At 38.3% G+C, this 25713-nt stretch overlaps 1 protein-coding gene and 1 pseudogene across 1 annotated transcript in view; one reads left to right on the plus strand and one right to left on the minus strand.

The window, feature by feature from the left end:
- The window catches only part of ARHGAP19 (Rho GTPase activating protein 19), a 45262-nt gene extending 19943 nt beyond the window's left edge, over window positions 1-25319 (minus strand). The window contains exons 1-6 of the mRNA XM_068961794.1: window positions 25246-25319; window positions 9673-9938; window positions 8661-8741; window positions 6614-6823; window positions 3320-3546; window positions 1287-1373 (exon numbers count right to left, since the gene is read on the minus strand). Coding sequence (XP_068817895.1) covers window positions 1287-1373; window positions 3320-3546; window positions 6614-6823; window positions 8661-8741; window positions 9673-9938; window positions 25246-25319 — 945 coding nt within the window. The remainder of the gene's footprint in view (window positions 1-1286; window positions 1374-3319; window positions 3547-6613; window positions 6824-8660; window positions 8742-9672; window positions 9939-25245) is intronic.
- LOC138070499 (small ribosomal subunit protein uS8-like) lies at window positions 1781-2579 on the plus strand (annotated as a pseudogene).
- Window positions 25320-25713: the final 394 nt, after the last annotated feature.

Genomic DNA, 25713 nt, shown 5'->3' on the forward strand with positions numbered 1-25713 from the left:
TAAATACAATGTAAATGATATGCCCAGGCTCAGAAAAGCATTATTCACAAGAGTTAAACATGAAGGCAACCCAAGTGCCCTCAACAGATAAGCAGAATGTGGTCTATGCAGTGAGTGAAATGTCAGCCTTAGAAAGGAAGGAGATTCTGGCAAATGTTGCAGCATAGGTGAACCCTGAAGACATGCGAAGGAAGCAAGCCAGTCACTAAAAGACAAATATTGCATGGCTGATCCCACTTCCATGACGCACTTAAAGTGGTCAGAATCACAGACAGAAAGCAGAATGGTGGTTGCCAGGGCCAAGGGGAAGGGGTGAATGGGGGAGTTATGGTTTAACGAGTTTTAGTTTTTCAACTAAACTAACTTTATTGTTTAATGGCATTCTAGTTTAGGAAGATGAAAGGATGGTTCAAGAGACGGATGGTGGTGATGGTTTGTACAACAGTATGAATGTAATTAATACCACTGGCCTGCACACATATAGTAAATGTTGTCATATGTATTTTACCACTTTTTTTTAACAAATGCAAAACAAGGAACCAGAATAGAGGGGTCTTAAAAATTCTCAGCTTTTCCAGATGGCAAAAGACACTAAAATTAAGAAATTCACCATCAGGAAAGTACACTCTAAAGAAAAGACCAAGGATGTGACTGCAAAACCTTTTGCTAAAATACTGGAAACATCAAAAGGTCAAAAACATTCAGTTACACAAAGAGCCCTTTCGAAAGGGTAAAGGCGTGCCTCCAGAGCCTCTCAATACAACCAGAGGGCCTCCAGGAAGCTGAAAGGTACTGTCCCTCAGCCTTCTCAGCAGGAGTCCATGGAAGACAAGGGTTTATCTTCAAATTTATCTTCTGAGTGAACTCACTAAAATCCACAGAGACCCACAAAGTTATTAAGAAAATTACGTTGGCAGAAACACTGCTAGTTTGTACTAAAAATGACTATGAATACAAGATGAAAGGAGGCTGTCAAATTTCAACTGGCAGGAAGCAGGCAGGATAAAACTATTACTTTGCTTCCAACATCTGCTGTTTTTCATGAAAAAGGAAGGATGACTCAAAGGGCAGAGCCAACAGTCCAGGAGGTGGAGCCCTGCTCAGCTCCCAGGTACCTTCATATTCTTCCCTACCTAGGTCATTCCCTCTCAGTTTTACCACTGTCTAATTTGGTTTCCAGTTCCAGTCAGGGCCTTTCTTACTTAGCCATATTTACAGCTCTCTCAGGATCCCACCTTGCTCCATGTCTTTATCTTCTCACTATCCAAATCCCATTTATTACCTACCTTAAAAAGTTTCTGAGAGTGTTTAATCATAAAAGCCATCCCATCATTTAATTTTGAGATATTCTCTTGAAGGTCATTTGCAGTGGCCTATTCAGAGCAAAAGAAAACAAAAAAGAGAGATGAAGAACTGGGAAGTGGAAGGCAGATACTCCCACTTACTTATTAATAAGCTAATTCTTTCAAATGTATGATAGCATCTATCACCAAGAAAGTTGACTCTAATACAGTGCTTAATTCTGGGAAGACTTTTGGTTCAGCAGGTTTCCACTTGAAATGATATAACCTAGGAAGAACCATGTGTCCCTGAAGTGACCAGGAAATCCAAGAGAACCAATTTTCCTTTTCTAATTCTGCCTGAGAATTAGACATGTATGCTGAAGATCATCTTTCCTGGGAAAAGGGACAAGAACAGAATCCATACCAGTTACCAAGAACATTGCTCTCCAGAGAAACTAGTTTCTCCAAAGACAAAAGAGAACTGTCACTATGAACTGATGTTAAAGGTGACATCCGTTTCTTAAAAATAGTCAAACGTCACTGACTCCCTTCTGTTTCCCCTGCCTCTTTTTTAAGCACTTCAGCGTCTCTACTATCCCAAAGCCCGCATTCTCAACATGCATCTTTGTTACTTAATGTTTGCTTGTTCTAAGACCTCTTAACTTTATAGTCATAGATCACTTGTTTATTTTCAGTCTCACTGAGGTGGTTCTAAAACTCTTTTAGTTATGAGGTTTTATCCCCTTAACATGGACAAATCTTGGTATGTAGTCTTTTTCCTCTCATATCCCTCCCCACATCAACCTTCCTCTGGGCAGAAGCTCTGTTTTATGAATGGACAGGAATATGAAACTACGGGCTTCCAGGTCAAGAATTAGTTCAATCTTTCCGCCATCTTTCCATGCCGCCGGAATGTCCTGGCTGACGCTCTCAAGAGTATCAACAATGCCGAAAAGAGAGGCAAACGCCAGGTCCTTATTAGGCCATGCTCCAAAGTCATCGTCAGGCTTCTAACAGTGATGATGAAGCATGGTTACACTGGTGAATTTGAAATCACTGATGATCACAGGCTTGGGAAAATTGTTGTGAACCTCACAGGCAGGCTAAATAAGTGTGGAGTGATCAGCCCCAGATTTGATCTTTATGCAACTCAAAGATCTAGAAAAATGGCAGAATAACCTGCTCCCATCCCGTCAGTTTGGTTTCATTGTACTGACAACCTCAGGGGGCATCATGGACCCTGAAGAAGCAAGACGAAAACATACAGGAGGGAAAATCCTTGGATTCTTTTTCTAGGGATGTAATACATACAAATAAAATGCCTCAGCGGGGAAAAAAAAGAATTAGTTCAAAAGACTATATAATTTACTTCTCATGTAAGTCACTAGGAAGGCCGTGGTCTCAGTTAAAGCACATTCAGGATATATATATATATATCTCTATGGCTGAGTCCCTTCACTGTTCACCTGAAACTACCACAACATTGTTAATCGGCTATACCTCAATACAAAATAAAAAGTTGAAAGTTGAAAAAAAAAAAAAAAGAAGGACATTCAGCTTTATCTAAGGAGAGTATATCTACAGGATATAGAAAAGTTAGGACAAGGCAGTATCGCTCGATCTGAAAGCTCTTATCTAAAAGCTCAGTGATACTATCCTGTAAGATCATACAGCTCTGGTTTAAATTCATACCATCTGATCTTCAGAAATCAATTTGATTTCCCAAGAAGGCTTTCATGTTAAGAAGGAGTTTACATTGACCATCCAACATGAGTATTCTGGTATATTTAGTAGCTATAATCTTCCACTAAGAGTTTCCACTAAAATTATAATTCAGGTTTATCAGATTTATTTATAAGCGAGATTAACAGGAATTGGCGGTTTGATAACTCTTAAATGATCTAACAAAGTAAGTTTCTAACCTTATAAAGCTGAAGACCAGAACTTGGACCCTTGATAACCACACAAAGTACAGCTATAAGATGAGACCCAGCTCAAGAAAACCAAGCAGTCTTTCTGTTCCCCCCGACACTTACATTTTTTGGCCATAAGACATGAGGTGCAAACATAAGGGCAAGGTTATGGGCGGACATCTTATTCTTGTCTTGTTTCTTTGCTGTCTGGTACAGGAGATCAAGCAGTAACTTCAGCAAGTTACGATTGGGTGGAGGGAGAATGAGGAAGAGCAACTGAAGAGCCTCGATTTGCCGTTCCTTATCTGGTACATTGGTCTTGTTTCCTTTATCATCAAACTGCATCAAATCTTGAGGATAAAAGAGATGATTGTAAGGGATGGAAAATATACAAGAAAGAAAAAAAATCAATGTTCCTACTATGTTTCATCCTCCAATAAGAGAAAGGAAAAAAAGAATCACGTATAAACACAGATTATAGCAAAATATAATAACAAAATCATATCAATATAATTTAATAATAAAAAGACAAAAACCCAGTCAAAAATAGGCAAAAGACTCAAACATTCCTTCAAATAAGATATACAAGCAGCCAATAAGCATTTGTATACTCGGTATCATTTGCTATCAAGGAAATGTAAATCAAAACCCCAATGAGATACTACTTCACAATCAGTGGTGTGAGTGAAGTCGCTCAGTTGTGTCCAACTCTTTGCAACCCCATGGACTGTAGCCCACCAGGCTCCTCCGTCCATAGGATTCTCCAGGCAAGAATACTGGAGCAGGTTGCCATTTCCTTCTCCAGGGGATCTTCCGGACCCAGGGATTGAACCCAGGTCTCCCACATTGCAGGCAGACGCCTTAACCTCTGAGCCACCAGGGCAAAGGTGTGGCTATAGTCAAAAAGACTGACAATAACAAGTGCTGGCAAGAATGCTGAGAAAATTAAACTCTTCTACAAGGACTTCCCTGGCAGTCCAGTGGTTAAGACTCTGAGCTTTCACTGTAGGGGGTGCAAGTTTGATCACTGGTTGGGGAACTAAGATTCCACATGCCATACAGTGGAGCCAAAAAAAACCCCACCACTCTCCTACACTGCTGGTGGGAATGTAAAAAATGGTGTGACCACTGTGGAAAACAGCTTGGCAGTTCCTCAAAAAGTTAAACATAGAGTTATCACATGACTTAGTAATTCCATTCCCAGTTATATACTCAAGAGAAATTAAAATAGTCCACACACATCTCTGATAATGCTACCCCCTTCACACTTTCTCAACAAGATATTTTACTGCTAAAATACTATGAGAGTGAATCATGACCTGATACCAGGATGATCCAGGCAGCTCCTTACAGAGTCAGAATCATGGCTTCTTCTCTCACAGGCTATACAGGCTATCAATTAAAAACTGTCCCTGTTGCTGCTGCTGCTAAGTCGTTTCAGTCGTGTCCGACTCTGTGCGACTCCGTAGATGGCAGCCGCCCACCAGGCTCCCCCATCCCTGGAATTCTCCAGGCAAGAACACTGGAGTGGGTTGCCATTTCCTTCTCCAATGCATGAAAGTGAAAAGCGAAAGTGAAGTCACTCAGTCGTGTTAGACTCTTAGCGACCTCATGGACTACAGCCTACCAGGCTCCTCCGTCCATGGGATTCTCCAGGCAAGAGCACCAGAGTGGGTTTCCATTGCCTTCTCCTCTAGATCATCAGAATTTCAAAAGACACTGAAAAACATTTGGGTATAATTCATATAGACCTGAATATGATTACAGTGTGTTATTGAAGCTGTTTAACTTCAATTATAATTCCAGGTTTAGGAAAGGCAAATAATATCTCTAGAAACTGTCTCCTGTTAATATGAAATTGAAAACAAAAATCCCTCCCTGTTATCAGTAAGGCATATCAAATGCTACACATGTGCCACACCTTAGTGTGATCTCAAAGACCAGTGAATCATGGGGTGGTGGAGGGGAAGTTTCAGATAACTGTACTAAATTAACTCAACAGGAAAGCAAACAGAACAGGCATTATTCATGTTAACTCTTATAAAAAGAACTTATCAATATTTTCCATATCTTTTTCAAGGATCTAAAAACTTTTATTTCTCCTAAAAAAAAACTGTAATGATATCGAGTGTTAGTCGTTCCGTCGTGCCCAAATCTTTGCAACCCCATGGACCGCAGCCCACCAGGCTCCTCTGTCCATAGGATTTTCCAGGCAAGAACACTGGAGTAGGTTGCCATTTCCTTCTCCAGGGGATCTTCCCGACCCAGGGATCGAACCCGGATCTCCTGCACTGCAGGCAGATTCTTTACCGACTGAGCTGCGAGGGAAGCCAAAAGAAACTATAAAGCTGTATAATATTCTGGTAATATTTTCTCATTTGAATCATCTAAATTGTTCTTGGAAGTGCTAACAAAATCTAATCTTACTTTAGAAATTCAAAACCTATTTTTTTCTAAGCAGTAAAAATTATTCAAAAGAAAAAAATTTTCTATTTATTTTCCTTAAGATTAGAAGCAAGAGAGAAAGGCTCAAGGGTAGAAAACTAAGTAAATACAGTATGGATGTTGATGCTGTGTGCACTTAGAGCCTATAGCGGCGCAACTGCTGAGCAATTTAAGAATGAATTCCTTACCACACAGGCATGAAAGGAAAAGAGGAAACTACTTATGAGCTGAAAATGGAACATTCTCCAAGACACATTAAATAAAAAAAGCAAACCACAGAACCATGTGTATAACACCCTACCATTACATAAAAAGAGAGAAAAGAAACATATGCAGGTGTTTGTAAGTGTCTAAAACATCTCTGTAAGTACACATTAGAAATCAATAGTACTGGTTCTCTCTTGGAAGAAAAACTGAGTGCCAGGGAACAGAGATGGAAAAGAGGCTTTTCACTAGATACTCTTGGAACCTTTTGAATTTTAATTCGTGAGAATGTATTGTCGATTTAGAAAACAAACAAAATTATTTTTTAAAGAGCAAATTTCCAACAGTAGAGATGATCTCAACTGAGGCATATTAATACTTAGCAAAAGTTCCAAACCAAGGCAAATACATCAAAACTGTGACCATTGATTTGGGTGTGTCAATCAATCCAGTGAAAAGCAGACATTAATTAAACAACTAAAATGTTTAAAGCACAATGCTAGGACCCATCAGGAACACAAAAATAAACAAAACCCAGACTGTATCTTCAAAGAGGTTTATTCGACAAAAAAATTTGACTAAATCAAACGTAGCTAGCCAATGCTTATGAGTATTCAGAGAGCCCAGAAATATCATGAAGTGTTAACCAATATTAGCAGAAGTTACAAGCAATACAATATTGTTGTTTACAAACAACAGAATATTCCAGATGACTTTACTAAATTGAAATAAATGTACCTACAGCCCCTTCTCACCTCCGATACTCACCAGCAATTTTGAGGTGTGCGTGAAAATGTTTATGTGTCAGCAGGGGCTCAGGTAACTCTCCTAGAAACATCTTCAGCAAGGTAGCAACGTCATTTGAGTGAAACTCCCCTGATTCCAAGTCAATATCAGTTCCATTATTGAGAGCATCTCTTAAAATCTGCTGCCGGACACTATTCCCTGGTACTCTAAACAAACCCTCTACTCGTAAGTCTGTTTGGCATGGAAGAAGAACAGATGACAGGAAAAAAGAAACAGAGAATTATGATTAAAATAAGTCATCTGTAAGACCACTTTATACTTGAAAGACCATTCCAAAGACCCTGAAGGAGGAGTTAAGACCTACTGGCCCCTGGGGAAACTTATCTGAACATCCCTAAGCACTCAGAGATCTTCCAGGCTGAGAGATGGCCCACCCAGGAGTTACTGAACCTCCTGAGGCACATCTGGAGACTGAATTTTATCCAGTCTTTTTTTAAACTCTTATTGAAATATAGTTGATTTAAAATGTTGTGTTAGCTTCAAGTATACAGCAAAGTGAGATATATATATATATATATATATATATATATATGTGAACGTTGCTCAGTCATGTCCGACTCTTTGCGACCCCATGGACTACACAGTCCATGGAATTCTCCAGGCCAGGATACTATACTGGAGTGGGTAGCCTTTCCCTCCTCCAGGGGATCTTCCCAACCCAGGGATTGAACTCAGGTCTCCCACATTGCAGGTGGATTCTTTACTAGCTGACCACAAGGGAAACCCATATATATATATAAGGTCCTTGTTGGTTATCTATTTTATATACAATAGAGCTTGAAAAATAAGCTGGAAGGAAAGCCACGTCTTCCTGAAGTCCCCTTCCCATGAGCCATCCCAGACTTTGTTGAAGGGGCTGAGTTCATCTGTGGAGGTTCATTGCTTCTATAAACAGTTTCCCAGCCTAAAATGAATCGAGGGTCTCTGCACTACCCCAGGAATTAGAACTCTAATCGGTCAGATCACCTTTCCATCTAAGAGACTGCCAGAAGCTCAGAGTCATTCCAACTAAACCATTCTTCCCTTCAACCTAGATTCTAAACTAATCTAAGGGTTAAAAAAGATGAGACACATTGTTTCAGTTTGATCTGGTAGAAGTATGAAAGTTCCTGTTTTCAGCTTAGGTATGTATTTCTTTGAATAGCTCCTTAATTCAGGTTTCCAAGTTGAAATGCCCACCAGCCACTCTGGCAACAGTAAATGAATGAACAGGAACCCTAACAAACTGGTAAGCACCTACCTGTGCTCCAGATGACTGCACCCCAGAGGCCACAGGGCTCAAGTATGCTAGAGCTTCCTGTTATCCAAAGAAGGCGGGAAACCTGGACTTCTCCCATTTTAAAAGACTGGAAACTAGTTTTATTTTTAACTTAATCCTTTGCCAAACAAAACATGAAAGTAGATAACGTAAGCCCTTAGGCTGTCAGTTGGTAACCTCTGCTGTAGCTCCCAGCACAATGTCCCAGGGAGAGCAAGCCAAAAATAACCATTAGTGTTGAATTCATCATAGCATCACATAAAGCCACACATTTCATACACACTCGGCTGTGCCAAGTACTTAAAGCAATGACATAACCAGCATGACTACTAAAAATGGGAAAAGGGAATTAAGTTGAGTGTATTTTAATCAGAGAATTTTAGAGTTGAAAGGTCTCTTTGGTGATAAATTATTATCCCTGGAATAAATGTTGAGACTCTTTAGAAGCAATGTATTTCTGCCAGAAGAAATGCCTCTTTTAATCGAGGGTGAAATGTGATTTCACAGACACTATCTAGTGTGTGTGTGTATATATGTGTGTGTGTGTGTGTTTGAGAGTATAAAGCAAATCAACACATGAGATGAAATTTATAAGGAAATTTATCAAGAAACATGCCACCTGAAATTATCATTGATTAGTGTCTTTGTTAACGGTTAACTGACACCTACTAACTCAAGGATATTAAGCTCCCAACAGAAAACTGACAACTGTTCATTAACAAAGAATGAAAACATTTCAAGTAGTCTTACTCTTGTGTAGATATTCAATTAGTTGGTATATCTGGGCAATGCCTTCCTCTGTCAGTGGGGATCCAAATACTACTCCTTTTTCTGAAAAAAGCCATACAATAGAACAAGGCTATATTTTCCACAAACAGTACAAAATCAGCATACTTAAAATCATTATACCCCTCAAGCATCCTATGTTACAGTTGAGCAAGTATGTTCACATGGTCAGTACAAAAAAACTTTAGAGTTGGAAGTGCATCAGAAAATGCAATCAGAACACCTTTCAATCAACTCTCTGCAAGTTTAATCTTAGATGGTAGGTTCCCTGAAGGCAAAGACCATCTTCTTCTTTAATTAACAATACTTGGAATATTGATATTTAATTTAAAAACAAACAAAAAATAGAACTTAGACCCATGAGTATCAGAACATGATAGATTATCCACTAGAGTTGGTATAGGGTCTAGTCTGTTATGTTTAAACATTTTTGCTGCCCTTGGGATTTCCTTATATTTAATAAAACAAAATAGAATCTCTTTCACATCTTATCAAAAACAGTATAATCATAATTTATGTATATAAAACTAATAACTTATTTCTGAGAAGGTTTTTTGAGTGATTCATAAGTATTAATATTTGCCTTATCAAAGCATTCTATGGAATGAAAACATTAGAGAACTACTGCAATTAAAAAATGGTCTAACTTTCTTTACTGCATTCACCAGCTGTATAACTTTGTTCTTTTAATATTGTTTTAGTATAGTATTAATAGAACATGAAAATCAAGGTGCTCCTGATAACTATGTAAACTAATCATGCTATTTTCTGGAGACTGATATATATGCTTTAATTAATCTAGGTAATTTTTATAATTTTTATCAATATTACTTAAAGTTTTACTATTCATGTAATGAAAAAAAATGACTAAAAAAATGCTTTACAATAATAGTAACTCCTCCACGAATGTGCAAATGTTCAGAGTAGAGCCCAGGAAGCAACTGAGACCTGCCCCCTTCACAAACACAATTCCTACCCTTTCGCTTGAGAGACATTAGAGACCGGAAGAATCCTGATGCTGGGCCCGCCCCGCCAGGCAACTTAAGGTCCACTTCTCCCATCAGCTGAGCCAGCTCGGTTCCAGGCAGATCGATAAGTCTTGTAATATTGCTGACCACCAGCTCAGTGAACACCTCGGGTTTCTCATGCCGGAGCTTCTCCACAAAAAAGTCAGGATTGAAGATAATGGGCTGACTTTGAAGGGAAGAGTCATTGCAGATAACAAAATTGCAGATAGCTTCACTGAAAACAATGAAACAGAAGAATCTTTGAGAGGATCATTTTTATATGCGTTTTTCATTCCCCCTCAACAACACAATCATTCATTCTTTCTGTGGGCTCATCTACATATACCAGTCTTTTGAAAACCTAATACTTAATCTGTTGACTGCACAAAGGAGACAAGTGGGACTTGCTGCTGTTTAGGTTATACCCACACAGATACTCAGAAATTTAAAGAAAAGACATCAGATAGCCTCTATGATATGACCTGAATTTGCCTCTTAATTTTACACATTCAGTTTACAAGAAGATAAGACCCGTACAGCCTCCTGAGTCTAACAGTATTTTAGAATTGGCAGCCACGTAGACCACATTTCCTTATTAAAAGTTAAACCCTAAACCATCATCATTGATAAATACTTTTAAAACATCAGACCTGCAGCTGTTCCCCCTAACATGGCAATGGGCAATTAAGGCCTTCTTAGATGTACATGCTCAGTCGTTTCAGTCACATCTGACTCTGTGTGACCCTATGGACTGTAGCCTGCCAGGCTCCTCTCTCCATGGGATTCTCCAGGCAAGAGTACTGGAGTGCGTTGCCAAGCCCTCTTCCAGATCTTCTCAACCCAGGTATTGAAACTGTGTCTCCTGGGTCTCCTGCATTGCAGGCAGATTCTTTACCACTGAGCCACCGGGGAAGCCCCCTCTTGGGAGTACAGCCAGCACTATATGGTATTTCCCATCCAGTGATCAATTGCTGATAGTACCACAGTCGGGCTACTGGCAAATGCCACAGAAACCACGTGACAGTAAGGATGAGGCTACTGAAGAGATAAAACTATATCTAGTATAACAGACATTTTGAAGACATTTACTCTACCCTTAGGGTTTTTTGGTTCCTAGGTCCCTACACAGACAGGTGTTTCCTTATAATCAGTCCCTTTCAGTTGAGCCAAGTATCCCTGGATTCTGTTCCTCATAACCAAAAGCCTTCACTAGAATGGAAGGCACTTACAGGTATACAAAACAGATATTCATTCAGCCTTGCCCAGGTTCAGAAATAGGTTTTATTTTAAAATCCTTCGTTCTGGATGTCTCTGGCCCATCGTCTAAGTCCAAAGTTTGCTCAAGGTCCTTCCACTCTAAGGCACTTGGAAAAAAATTCATATTTTGCTTCTTCTATCTCTTCTATCACTGAGTAATACTCAGCAGGTATGTTCTGTTGGCCCCTGATCTTACCTGGTTTTCCACTCCTACATTATCTGGGCTATACTTCTCGAAAAGCTCCTTTGACTCTCAGAAATACTTTCTTCCTTATTGTTTTCTAATACATAATTACTAAATTCTTTTTACTTTTAACATGTACATATAAGAACTGCATTATTCCATCTCTTGTAGCAGAGATATCACTGCCTGTTTGTATCTATTATCAATTATCTCTAATGGCTTGTTCTAATTCTTATTGTATAAACAGTCATCTATTATACAACCAATGAGCAGATGTAACACAAGCTAGAAAGAACAACTGATAACATCTGTCAGGCAAAGCTGAAATTTACCTGACTCGATCAAACAGTCCCACAATAAAACAATCACAACTTACAAGTTTCCACAACACCCTAGCTACCAAACCTCTGTTCCAGGAAAAATGATACCTCTACATATTAAATACAACTAATCTCTAAGACACTTTACCAATACTACCTGGATCTCTTTCCCCCCCCCCACCCCCCCACAGCATGTTTGGATCCTAGTTTCCCTGCAGTGGAAGCACACAGTCTTAACCGCTGGACAGCTAGGGAAATTTTACAAAGATCATTTTTAATTTGTATAATGAAAACAAGGTGTGGTTAAACTTCAGAGTTCATCTCTATGTCCTTGAAAAGTTATCACCTAATTTTAATCAACAGCCCAAGTCTTCAGTTGGTGACTACTAAATTTCTTTCTTTTCTCTAAAATGATAATATAAGAATTCACATAAAACTTAAAAATTATAAATATGTGTTCTCAAGCCAAAGTCTTAAGAAAGGGAACTAAAAATGCTTTCCTCAACCTTTTTACATACTAAGGCTAAAGATGCCAGTGATTTAAAGATGCCAATGATTATGATATGAGCCAATTAAAATTAAAAAGAATATTCATCCTAAGTCATTGACAAAGCCTCTTTTTATTTTAACTGTTGGCTTATTTCAGTCACGATATGAGTCAATAGATTATTATTTATAATCACTGCCAATGAGAAATTACTGCTGTACTGAGAGTGCCAGAAAACCACGAAATGGATCAGCACCAAGAGTCTTACAATTTATCAAATCTAAGCTTTTATGGCCGTCACATCTCTCTTAATTCTGAAAAGAAATTTAGATCAAATTAATTCTAACATATAAATGAACATTAACAGCATCTATTATATTCCTAAAGAAGAAATACATACATACATATAACCTCCAGATCTTCAGTTTATTAATATCCAGAGTAAGACTCGGTTGAGATTCCAAAACTTACATCAGAGTTGACCTTCAGGCACTAAACTGGATCAAATACACTAGCAGAAAGGAGCCAGAAGCATAAAACCCTACGTACAGTGTTTCTCAACAGAATCCTTGCTGACTTGCAGTCTGTTGCCTCACAGTTAGAAGAGGTGGGAGAATAAGTAAGTTCAAGGCTGCCCCTACCTATTTACAAGGAATACAAGAAAAAGATACCTAAGGAGTCCTAACCCAGAAGTAACCAGTAAGCAAGCTCAGTTTCTTTTCCCCTTCCGCTTTTTCTCCCTTTCCTTCCCATAATCATTTGGGAAGTGAAATGAAATCACTTTTGTTTTGTCTCACTTTAATTTTTTTAACCTAATTCTTTTTTGTCCTCTTCCTCACTTTTTCTGAGTGGAGTATGTGGTAAGACAAAACTGGACAGAAATGGTTAAAAAAGAAGTAAAATGGAAGATAAGAGAAGGAAAAGACAGATATAGTAGGCTATGGTTTTAAATTATCCCCATATCACAAAGTCCAATAATCTCTTTCCATAGAATACATAGTACCACAATGTAAAGCTAAGAATATCAAGGAACATGGTCAAGAACTTAAGAGACGGGCTAAAGAAAATAAATAAATAAATAAATACTATTATTAAGCAAAAACCACTTCCTCCCTCTACAGTAACTAATTTTAAAATGAACTGTAAAGTTTGTTCAAGTTTAAGAAAAAAATTAATTTCTTACATAAGTGCTGAAAGCTTCTGATGAGGCATTGGTAAATCGAAGAGACAGGAAAAAAACTTTCTCCTTGTTTGCTGTAACAAAGAATCCCTCCTTTCCTTGCCCTATCACAGCCTACACAAATTCCAGATAAGTTAGAGGACACAAGGCACATTATGTGGCCTGAAAGGCAGCATTTCTTAGGACTCTTAAGCATTCATCTCCAAGTAGGAACAAAATAGAAATTAAAAACTGGACCAGTTAATTCTATTTGCCAACACGTAGATGAAGCTCAACAACAGTCTCCCATCACACTGAACACTGTATTAGACAAAACAATCACACAATGTAAGAGTATAAGGACAAGCATATAAAGCGAAGACAGATCCCTACACAAAAAATAAATTCCAGACAGAATAAAGATCTAAATATAAAAAGTCAAACTTGGAAAAAAATAAATTAATGAGGCAGAGGAAAGCATTCTTAAACACAACATAAAATGTACAATCCACAAACAAAAGACTGAAACATTTAACTACATCAAAATTTTAAATGTCTGTTCAACAAATGATATTATAAACAAAGTTCTTAAAAAATGAAGTCACAGTACCTCTAGAGAGGGGAACTGGATGAAAGGACAGGAGTGGGAGAGAAACTTTTCACTGTATGTTGTTTTGCATTTTCTGGATTTTTGATTCAAGTGAACATATTAACACTACTCACTCATAATAAATAAATAAATTTAAATTTTTTAAGTATTAATAAGAGATAAGCCATAAGCTGAAAAAAAACTTTTATTCATATAAAAGGATTAGTATTCAGAACTTATCAATATGACTAAAATTTATAAGAAAAACACTCCAAGAAAATTAGTCAAAAGATATGACCAAAAATAAATAAATAAATAAATAAAAATTAAAAATTAAAAAAAAAGATATGACCAATTCATAGAAGAGGGGTCTAAATAACTAATAAATATGAAAATAATCTTAACTTTAGAAGTTAAAAAGGTAAAGCAAATTGAAAAATGGTGTCTTCCCCCATCTATCATTTTGGCGTAAACTATCAGATTCAGTAAAAGTGAAAGTCACTCACTCATGTCCGACTCTTTGCAACCCCCTGGACTGAACAGTCCATGGAATTCTCCAGGCCAGGATACTGGAGTGGGTAGCCGTTCCCCTCTCCTGATGTTCCCAACCCAGGGATTGAACCCAGGTCTCCCACTTTACAGGCAGATTCTATACCAGCTGAGCCACCAGGGAAGCCTATCAGATTCAGGTGATACCAGATTAGGGTAGTATCTTCTTATTAGTTTGCTTAGGGTTATTTATTTATTATCCTAAGTTTGTGCTTCAGTTCAGTCACTCAGTGATGTCCAACTCTTTGCGACCCCATAGACTGCAGCACATCAGGCTTTCCTATCCATCACCAACTCCCAGAGCTTACTCAAACTCATGTCCATTGAGTCAGTGATGCCATCCAACCTTCTCATCCTCTGTCTTCCCCTTCTCCTCCTGCCTTCAATCTTTCCTAGCATCACGGTCTTTTCTAGTGAGTCTGTTCTTCGCATCAGGTGGCCAAAGATTAGGGGTTGTAGCTTCAGCATCAGTCCTTCCAATGAATATTCAGGACTGATTTCCTTTAGAATGGACTGGCTGGATCTCCTTGCAGTCCAAGGGACTCCAAGAGTCTTCTCCAACACCACAGTTCAAAAGCATCAATTCTTCGGTGCTCAGCCTTCTTCACAGTCCAACTCTCACATCCATACATGACTACTGGAAAAACCATAGCTTTGACTAGACAGACCTTTGTTGGCAAAATAATATTTCTGTTTTTTAATATGCTGTCTAGGTTGATCATAGCTTTCCTGCCAATGAGTAAGTGTCTTTTAATTTAATGGCTACAGTCACCATCTGCAGTGATTTTGGAGCCCAAAAAATTAAATCTGTCACTGTTTCCATTGTCTGTCCCATCTACTTCCCATGAAGTGATGGGACCAGATGCCATGATCTTAGTTTTCTCAATGTTGAGTTTTAAGTCAACTTTTTCACTCTCATCTTTTGCTTTGATCAAGAGACTCTTTAGTTCTTCTTCACTTTCTATTGTAAGGGTGGTGTCATCTGCATATCTGAGGTGATTGATATTTCTCCCTGCAATCTTGATTCCAGCTTGTGCTTCATCCAGCCCAGCATTTCGCATTAGTATCTGCTTAGTATTATGAAAATTTGTTGATAATCATATAATTTTTCTCCTTTGTTTATGTAGTGAATGGCACTAATTAATGTTAAACCAACTGGGTATTTCTAGAATAAACCCAATATTGTAATGATGTTTTATCATTTTTATATACTGCTGAGTTTGGTTTGCTAATTGTTTGTTTAGGTTTCTCCATATATGTCCCAAGTGAGATTATCATGGAATTGTCCTTTCTTATATTTTTCTCCATTGGGTTTTATACCAAGTTTGTGCTGGCCTATCAAAGTGAGTTGGGGACTGTGTCCTATTTTTCTATTTTCTGAAAAAGTTTAAGTGCTATTGTCATTTCTTCCTTAAGTGATGGAATTGGCTGATGAAGTCATGTGGACCTAGAGTTTTCTTTGTAAGGTTTTTAATTATATTATATATATTCAATTTATTTTGTGTTACAGAACTATTCAAATTTTCTATTTCTTTCTGCATTAATTTTGATAAGTTGTATATTTCTTTACTGGCATAAACTTGTTTGTAATAGTCTCTGAGGAACTTATTAACATGTCCAGGTTCCATAGTGATCTGCTCGTCCTTGTTCCTGATACTGGTAATTTTTTTTTAATTTATGGATCTTATTAGAGATTTATCAATTTTTATTAGCATTGTCAAGGTTCCAGTTTGGGGGTTTGCTGAATTCCTCTATTACATGCTTGGTATTTATTTCTCTAACTTCTGTTCTGATCTTTATTACCTCCTTTCTTCTTTACTGGACTCAGGATAAGGTGCTACAAATCAGTGGGGAATGAATGACCTTTTCATTGAATGGTGCTGAGACATCTGGACAACTATAGGGGGAAAAAGTGAAAACTGACACCTATGTCACTATGCTGCTGTTGCTAAGTCACTTCAGTCGTGTCCGACTCTGTGCGACCCCACAGACAGCAGCCCACCAGGCTCCCCCGTCCCTGGGATTCTCCAGGCAAGAACACTGGAGGGGATTGCCATTTCCTTCTCCAATGCATGAAAGTGAAGTCGCTCAGTTGTGTCCGACACTTAGCGACCCCATGGACTGCAGCCCACCAGGCTCCTCCATCCATGGGATTTTCCAGGCAAGAGTACTGGAGTGGGGTGCCATTGCCTTCTCCAAAACAGTTCCATATGTCCACCGAATGAATTACAGCTATCTTTCTTCAGTTCAGTCGCTCAGTCATGTCCAGCTCTTTGCGACCCCATGAATCGCAGCACGCCGGGCCTCCCTGTCCATCATCAACTCCCGGAGTTCACTCAGACTCACGTCCATCAAGTCAGTGATGCCATCCAGCCATCTCATCCTCTGTCGTCCCCTTCTCCTCCTGCCCCCAATTCCTCCCAGCATCAGAGTCTTTTCCAATGAGTCAAGTCTTCGCATGAGGTGGCCAAAGTACTGGAGTTTCAGCTTTAGCATCATTCCTTCCAAAGAAATCCCAGGGCTGATCTCCTTCAGAATGGACTGGTTGGATCTCCTTGCAGTCCAAGGGACTCCAAGAGTCTTCTCCAACACCACAGTTCAAAAGCATCAATTCTTCAGTGCTCAGCCTTCTTCACAGTCCAACTCTCACATCCATACATGACCACAGGAAAAACCATAGCCTTGACTAGACGGACCTTAGTCGGCAAAGTAATGTCTCTGCTTTTGAATATGCTATCTAGGTTGGTCATCATTTTCCTTCCAAGGAGTAAGTGTCTTTTAATTTCATGGCTGCAGTCACCATCTGCAATGATTTTGGAGCCCAAAAAAATAAAGTCTGACACTGTTTCCACTGTTTTCCCCATCTATTTTCCATGAAGTGATGGGACCAGATGCCATGATCTTCGTTTTCTGAATGTTGAGCTTTAAGCCAACTTTTTCACTCTCCTCTTTCACTTTCATCAAGAGGCTTTTTAGCTCCTCTTCACTTTCTGCCATAAGGGTGGTGTCATCTGCATACCTGAGGTTATTGATATTTCTCCTGGCAATCTTGATTCCAGCTTGTGCTTCATCCTGTCCAGCGTTTCTCATGATGTATTCTGCATAGAAGTTAAATAAGCAGGGTGACAATATACAGCCTTGACGTACTCCTTTTCCTATTTGGAACCAGTCTGTTGTTCCATGTCCAGTTCTAATTGTTGCTTCCTGACCTGCATATAGGTTTCTCAAGAGGCAGGTCAGGTGGTCTGGTATTTCCATCTCTTTCAGAATTTTCCACACTTTATTGTGATCCACACAGTCAAAGGCTTTGGCATAGTCAATAAAGCAGAAATAATGTTTTTCTGGAACTCTCTTGCTTTTTCCATGATCCAGTGGATGTTGGCAATTTGATCTCTGGTTCCTCTGCCTTTTCTAAAACCAGCTTGAACATCTGTAAGTTCACGATTCATGTATTGCTGAAGCCTGGCTTGGAGAATTTTGAGCATTACTTTACTAGCGTGTGAGATGAGTGCAATTGTGCGGTAGTTTGAGTGTTCTTTGACATTGCCTTTCTTTGAGATTAGAATGAAAACTGACCTTTTCCAGTCCTGTGGCCACTGCTGAGTTTTCCAAATTTGCTGGCATATTGAATGCAGCACTTTCATAGCATCATCTTCCAGGATTTGAAACAGCTCAACTGGAATTCCATCACCTCCACTAGCTTTGTTCGTAGTGATGCTTTCTAAGGCCCACTTGACTTCACATTCCAGGATGTCTGGCTCTAGTTGAGTGATCACACCATCGTGATTATCTTGGTCATGAAGATCTTTTTTGTAGAGTTCTTCTGTGTATTCTTGCCACCTCTTCTTAATATCTTCTGGTTCTGTTAGGTCCATACCATTTCTGTCCTTTATCAAGCCCATCTTTGCATGAAATGTTCCCTTGGTATCTCTAATTTCCTCGAAGAGATCTCTAGTCTTTCCCATTCTGTTGTTTTTCTCTATTCTTTGCATTGATCGCTGAGGAAGGCTTTCTTATCTCTTCTTGCTGTTCTTTGGAACTTTGCATTCAGATGCTTATATCTTTCCTCTTCTCCTTTGCTTCTCCCTTCTCTTCTTTTCACAGCTATTTGTAAGGCCTCCCCAGACAGCCATTTTACTTTTTTGCATTTCTTTTCCATGGGGATGGTCTTGATCCCTGTCTCCTGTACAATGTCCAAACCTCAGTCCATAGTTCATCAGGTACTCTGTCTATCAGATCTAGTCCCTTAAATCTATTTCTCACTTCTACTGTATAATCATAAGGGATTTGATTAGGTCATACCTGAATGGTCTAGTGGTTTTTCCTACTTTCTTCAATTTAAGTCTGAATTTGGCAATAAGGAGTTCATGATCTGAGCCACAGTCAGCTCCTGGTCTTGTTTTTGTTGACTATATAGAGCTTCTCTATCTATGGCTGCAAAGAACATAATCAATCTGATTTCGGTGTTGACCATCTGGTGATGTCCATGTGTAGAATCTTCTCTTGTGTTGTTGGAAGAGGGTGTTTGCTATGACCAGTACATTTTCTGGCAAAACTCTATTAGTCTTTGTCCTGCTTCGTTCCGTATTCCAAGGCCAAATTTGCCTGTTACTCCAGGTGTTTCTTGACTTCCTACTTTTGCATTCTAGTCCCCTATAATGAAAAGGACATCTTTTTGAGGTGTTAGTTCTAAAAGGTCTTGTAGGTCTTCCTAGAACCGTTCAACTTCAGCTTCTTCAGCGTTGCTGAATAAGCAACCACAAAGAAAAAGCTCAATACATTTGAGTTCATTAAAATAAGAACTATGTTATCAAAAGACACCATTAAGAAAGAGAAAAATATATCTACAAAATATATGGTGAGAAAATATATCTACAATATATATGGTCAAAAAAGGCTCATACCCTGAATATATACAGACTTCGTGTAATCAAAATGAAAAAATAAATAAATAACCAACAGAAAAACAAGCATGAGATTTCAAGAAACTCTCATTTTAAAAACTACTCAATACCACTAGACATGAAAGAACTGCAAATTAAAAATCAATGACATACTATCATCCAACAGAATGGCTAAAATGGACAATACCAAGAATTAGAGAAAATAATTCTAACTATAAAGTAACTCTAACCATAAAGTAACTCTTTTATACAGATAGTGGGGCTATAACTATTTCATCTTATCTACAATATTAATGAACATGTATACCCTATGAGCAACAACTCTAAAAACATGCCTAGCATGTGCATGCAGCAACATAGGCATCAAAAATCCCAAGCAAGAATGTTCACTGATACATTAATTTCTAAGCACCCAAAACTGGAAGCAAAATGTCCAGCAGAATGATTTTTAAAATGTGGCATATATAATAGCAATTTTTAAAAATTTTTATTTATGTATTGATTTATTTTTGGCTGTACTGGGTCTTCCATGTACTGCACTTTTCTCTAGTTGTAGCGAGCAAGGGCTACTCTTCATTGCAGTGCATCGGTTTCTCACTGCAGTTTCTCCTCTTGTTCCGGAGCACAGGCTCCCCGGCTTCAGTAGCTGCAGAGCAAGGGCTCAGTAGTTGCCGCTCCCGGACTCTAGAGCACAGGTTCAATAGTTGCGGCCCATGAGCTTAGTTACTCCGCAGCATGTGAGATCTTCCTGGATCAGGGATCAAACCCGTGTCTCCTGCACTGGCAGGCAGATTCTTCAATAATGGCAGATTTTATACCAATGAAAAAGGACAAAGTCCAGTTACATACACAATCATGAATAAATCTCACAGATAACTGACCAAAAGATGTCCTTCTCTCTCTCTCTCTCATACACACACACAGACACACAAACTACTTACTATATAGTGCTATTCATATCAAATTTTAAAAACAGACAAAAAATATAGTTTCTAGAGATAAGTCTCCAATTTACAATGGTTCAACTTACAATTGTTAACTCTATGATGGTGTGAAAGCAATATGCATTCACTAGAAACTCTACTTCAAATTTCTGAATTCTGATCTTTTTCTGGGCTAGCGATATGTAGTACAATACTGTTTCGTGATGCTGCACAGCAGCAACGAGCCACAGCTCCCAGGTAGCCACGAGGTCATGAGAGTAAACCAAAACATTTACAACCATTCTGGTTTTTGACTTTCAATACAGTATTCAATATAGTACATGAGATAGTCAACCCTTTATTATAAAATAGTCTTTGTGTTAAATGATTCTGGCTACAGGCTAATATGAATGGTCTGAGCATGTTTAAGTTAGGCTAGGCTAAGCTATCACGTTCAATAGGTTGGGTGTATTAAATGAATTTTCAACTCTATTGTAAAGCAAGGAAGAATTATACTTGCTTAAGTAGCAAATTGTAGAGAGAAGCAAAGATGTATTTACCATTCAGGATAATGGTTACCTTTGGGGGTTAGTGATTATGAGAAGACAAGAGGGCATAAGGAGAGTTTCTAGGGTGCTAGCACTGTTTTGGGAAAAAGTATTAGGCTGTGGGGAAACAGGAGTGATTCATTTGAAGTAAATATGGAAAATGCTGAGATTTGTTGAAGCTGGGTATTAGAAAGAGTATTGATTATATTGTACGTATAACCAGTATCTTTCATGACAATTTTTTTAAAATACCAAGTATAGATTTGACCTAAATCTTGCTACAATTTGATGTAAATATCATAGAAAATCAAAATACAGTATATACTAAAGGTTAATTTTCACATCATAAAAGTTTTTGCATAGATGGCTAGTACCAGGAGAATTAGTAGTTAAGTATAAAGGCAAACAGAGATAGCAAAGACTTCAGTATTTAAGAGCATATACCAGGGCATTCAGTGCTCTGGGACAAAGCAGAGGGATGGATGGGGAAGAAAGTGGGAGGGGGGTTCAGCATGGGGGTACACATGTACACCTGTGGCTAATCCATGTCGATGTATGGCAAAAACCACCACAATATTGTAAGGTAATTAGCCTCCAATTAAAATAAATAAATTTTTTTAAATTAAAATAAAGGACTATAAGAATAGAAGAAAAAAAAAAAAAGCATATACTAAGCAACCATCCCAAAGAGTAACAGAGGCAAGACTTATCCCTTAAAAAAGGTATTTTTTAATACCAATAGTCTGCAGTGATTACTTTTACCACTAGATGGAACTCTACATGTAAGGTGATATGCTTAGTGAAGGACTGGAAACAAAATACACAGCTGAAAAATCAATTACATAAAAATGAAATGCAAGTGCTTTTGAGGCATTCTGAACCCATGAATCTGTAAAATTCAAGGCAGTGGGGAAAAAAAAAAAAACCCTGTATCCTACAGATGTATCTTTTGGCTGACTACTACCAAAAATGCATACCCACAAAACTAAATGTTTCCTCCCTAGTGAACTGCTTAACTTGATTTGTTCTCCAAGAACCACAATCTTGGCAACATCTTTCAAAATATGAGCTATATTTAAAGTTGTTTAAACCTGACTTACCACCCTGAGAGAAGTATGCACTCTCTTACTATGTTTTCAACCTTAGCTGTGAAACATGGCTTTAAATGTGTCACTTTATTGAAGAGCTGTTAGATATGAATACATACAAGTATTAAACAAGAGGCTATTATTTCTCCCTTTTTCTACCTGCCAAAGTTAAACTGGTATGAAAGTTGTACATAAACAAAAAGGATAAAGCAGGCTCCAGGTGTTCAAGCTGGCAGGTTTTTTATAACACAGGTTAAGGTTGATAAGTAGTACCACAGTTTTTCAGGAAATAATATTCAATTCCTTAAACAAAAATTCTGAAACACTTACATCCCAAGATCTGCCCTTAAGAGTGGCTATCCAGGGTTTAGTAATATGGACCTCTTATCATTAATTTAGACTTCAGTAGTCTACAAAAATATATTTGGCCCCTTTATTTGATCCCAACTTGAACTAATTTCAGACTATTAGAGCAACTTTATCTGAATTAAAGTGGCACATGAAGGAATTCCTGATCGTTTACCCTCTTAACCTAAACATTCTGCAAATGTGGTCAAAATTTTAACCCTATGAAATGACAATGGAAAGTTCTCAGTCTAAAAGACTAATCTGTCTTCCTCTGAGTACCAATAATGCAAGTTAATTAACATATATTTAATTTGTCAATTTTTATCCCTTTGGGTGTCACAGAATTGGTATTAATTCTGTTGCGCCACTTCACTTACTTTTTGTCATCAAGACTGGTGAACAATTGGAAGAAAGTTTACTTGTACTGGAAAAGTAACATAAAAATTCCCTATTTATTTGGAGAAAGTTCTATAGGATGCTTCACTGACAAAAGAGTATCTCTCTTATCATTACATAAAAGCCGTTTACCCCTCAAAAAAGTAGAGTCAAAGCTTCGGGAGACTCTTTTCCTATAGACTTTAAATGCCATGAGTCTCAGGCAATTAAAACCGAAAGATTTCTACCTATGATGAGATTACCTTTCAAAAGACTACTTCTAAATTCACTTCTTTCAAAGTCCAGAATGATACTATCCAAGAGACTGCTAATGCTTTTGCTCTGGCACATGACTGTTCATATCTATGCAACTTCACATATTGAAAATTCTTAAGAGTTTTAATCTCTTAGTCAGTACTCAGTGAACCTAATAGTAAGTCTCTTCATCAGCTAGCATAAGAAAGTGAGTTGCTTTTCTGAGGCACATATTAGCCAAACAAGAAATCAGTTACTCACATGTCATTTAAATTCAAACTAATTGTGATCTACCTGCTGCTGCTGCTGCTAAGTCGCTTCAGTCGTGTCCGACTCTGTGCGACCCCATAGACGGCAGCCCACCAGGCTCCCCCGTCCCTGGGATTCTCTGGGCAAGGACACTGGAGTGGGTTGCCATTTCCTTCTCCAATGCATGAAAGGGAAAAGTGAAAGTGAAGTCGCTCAGTAGTGTCCGACTCTTCGCGACCACATGGACTGCAGCCTACCAGGCTCCTCCGTCCATGGGATTTTCCAGGCAAGAGTACTGGAGTGGGGTGCCATTGCCTTCTCTGGTGATCTACCTAGTACTTTATAATTTTAAGAAGCTGTAAGGTACAGGAACAAACTAAAACAAACTAAGTCTGTGGCGCCCAAAAGGTTAAATTTCACTGAATACTATAAGATGCTATTTTGTTTTCCGCTATCTCTATTTTCAAAAATACAAATGGTCAGCTATAGGTGCAATTAGCACACAGGCACCCAGAAGCCCCTGTCAGGTCTTGAAAATTAGGTTGCAAACAATTTTTCTTGCACTGCATTTGCACATAGATGCTTCTCCTTTAACTGTTATTATTTTAAAGAGATCTTTGGGTATTTGCTAAAACTCCTTTGAAATTGGAAGTAATTATGAGGCTTTTTCCACTATGGTAAATCTTAAGCAACCACCACTTTGGGGAAACATACATTTTCTCACTCAACACTTTCTGAATGACACCAACTGTTGAGATATATGATATTGAAAAGATGGATTCTAATATATGAAATTTTATGGTGCATGAAATTTTTTAAATTTAAATATCCCAATTTCTTTTAATTGGGATATCCCAACACTTTAAAAAAGTTATTTTATTTTTTTTGGCCATATCTCGGGGCCTATGAGATCTTAGTTCCCCAACCAGGGATTGAACCTGGGACCTTGCCAGTGAAAGCAGAGACCTAACTACTGGACCACTTTTTATTTCTTAACTCCTAAAAAGAAACTATCGTGTCAGTTAAAATAGTTATGCTTTGAAAAATTTAGGCTTTATCCTCCGTACACACCTTAATACACACACTCTCAATTTAAATTTTAATGAAAGTTTAACACAATGACCTAAGTGTATGCTTCATACTGGTATATTTATTTTTAATATTTAAAAGCCATATTTATTTGATGAAAAATCCAGGTTGAAAAATGACTGATCTCTTGCTTAGGGTCATCCTGACAGAAGCGGCAGATTGAATAGCAGATCTAATTAAGGAGAGCTTGGCCATAGGGATAGCTACTGCAAAATGACCTGATCCAAGGAAGAAAATAAAGCAGACCTTGTTATTTGAGTGAAAAAAACTATTATTGCCACCAACGAGAGACTGTAGGGATTCCAAAATTCAGAAAACTTTAAAATGATAAATAGACTTCACCATACAAAAGCCAGTCAGACTTTAAAAAAAAAAAAAAAAACCTAGTCAGATTTCAAAGGGCTTATTATAGTGCACGTAGCTTTCTCTGATTAACGTTTGACTTTCGTAGAGAGCAGAAAGTATTTGAAGATAATGTCAAGAATGTTCCTAAATACTATTGCTGTACATCTTCTTGGTTTCTCATCTTCTCCTAATTGTTAGTTTCCTGTTATTTGGTGAGTTTTTTTTAAATTTCATTGTTTTTAACATTCTTGGTTTTATCCTTGTAATTGTGTTCAGCATAAAAATAAAACAAGCGAAGAACTTCTACATTATGTAATCCCAATGTCATTCTTTATAGTTCCTAAATTAATGAAGTTTGCCCCTTCCCAAATGTATTGATATAATTAAGACACATACAGCAACTGTTCAGTCTCATAGTTCAGCTTGACAAATCGCCTGTATTTAATTTCATAACTGATATTGTTATTTATGTTTTCATCTGATAATCTTAGAAGCTATGGCTTTATACAGTTTTATAGTTTGATACTAACACATTTCCCATTATAAAATGTATTGTCATTAACTCACTCCATACTTTTAAAATTATTTATGAAGTAGATCACAAAACTTGTGAACTTCTGACAAAACTGTTCCTTTTTTATCTATCACTATATTTTAAAATTACCGAAAAGAACAACAGTTTTCCTACAGCAGGCACTAAAGTCTGTAACACAAAAGACAATAACAAGATCATTAACTGCCGAATGCATGGTATAATGAAAGCTCTAAGCATTCAGAGGTAGGAGAGAATCTTTCACTCTTACACAAGGAGAGTTGAGACTTGCAGGAGGTCTTAAAGATGAGAAGGGTTTGACAGAGTTTGACCGTACTCACCTTGAACACTCTGACTCCCAACCTCCTCCTTCGGACAGTTTCCGTCCTCCAAGACCCCATCCTTCAGGGCTCATCAGCGCTGCCTCCAAAGCCTGCCCCTGTGGCTGTGGCTGGCAGCCTCTACAGGAAGTCACCCTCTTGTCCCCATATTTTCGTTTTTTCATTTTCATCTACTCTCTTGCTCTGCTCCCTTCCATACCATTTCTCCAGTGCTTCCTAGTTTTTCACAACCCACAGCTATTGAGCCTGTGCTCTAGAGCCCATGTGCGGCAACTGCTGAAGCCTGTGCACCCTACAGTCCATGCTCTGCAACAAGAGAAGCCACCACAATGAGATGCCCATGCACCACAACCAGAGAGTAGCTCCCCGCTCGCCACGACTAAAGGAGAGCCCACGGAGCAACAAGGACTCAGCACGGCCATAAGCTCAGCAGGAAAGAATCTGCCTGCAGTGCAGACGCGGCAGGAG

The sequence above is a fragment of the Capricornis sumatraensis genome, chromosome 23, assembly GCF_032405125.1.
Source record: "Capricornis sumatraensis isolate serow.1 chromosome 23, serow.2, whole genome shotgun sequence".
NCBI lineage: Eukaryota > Metazoa > Chordata > Mammalia > Artiodactyla > Bovidae > Capricornis > Capricornis sumatraensis.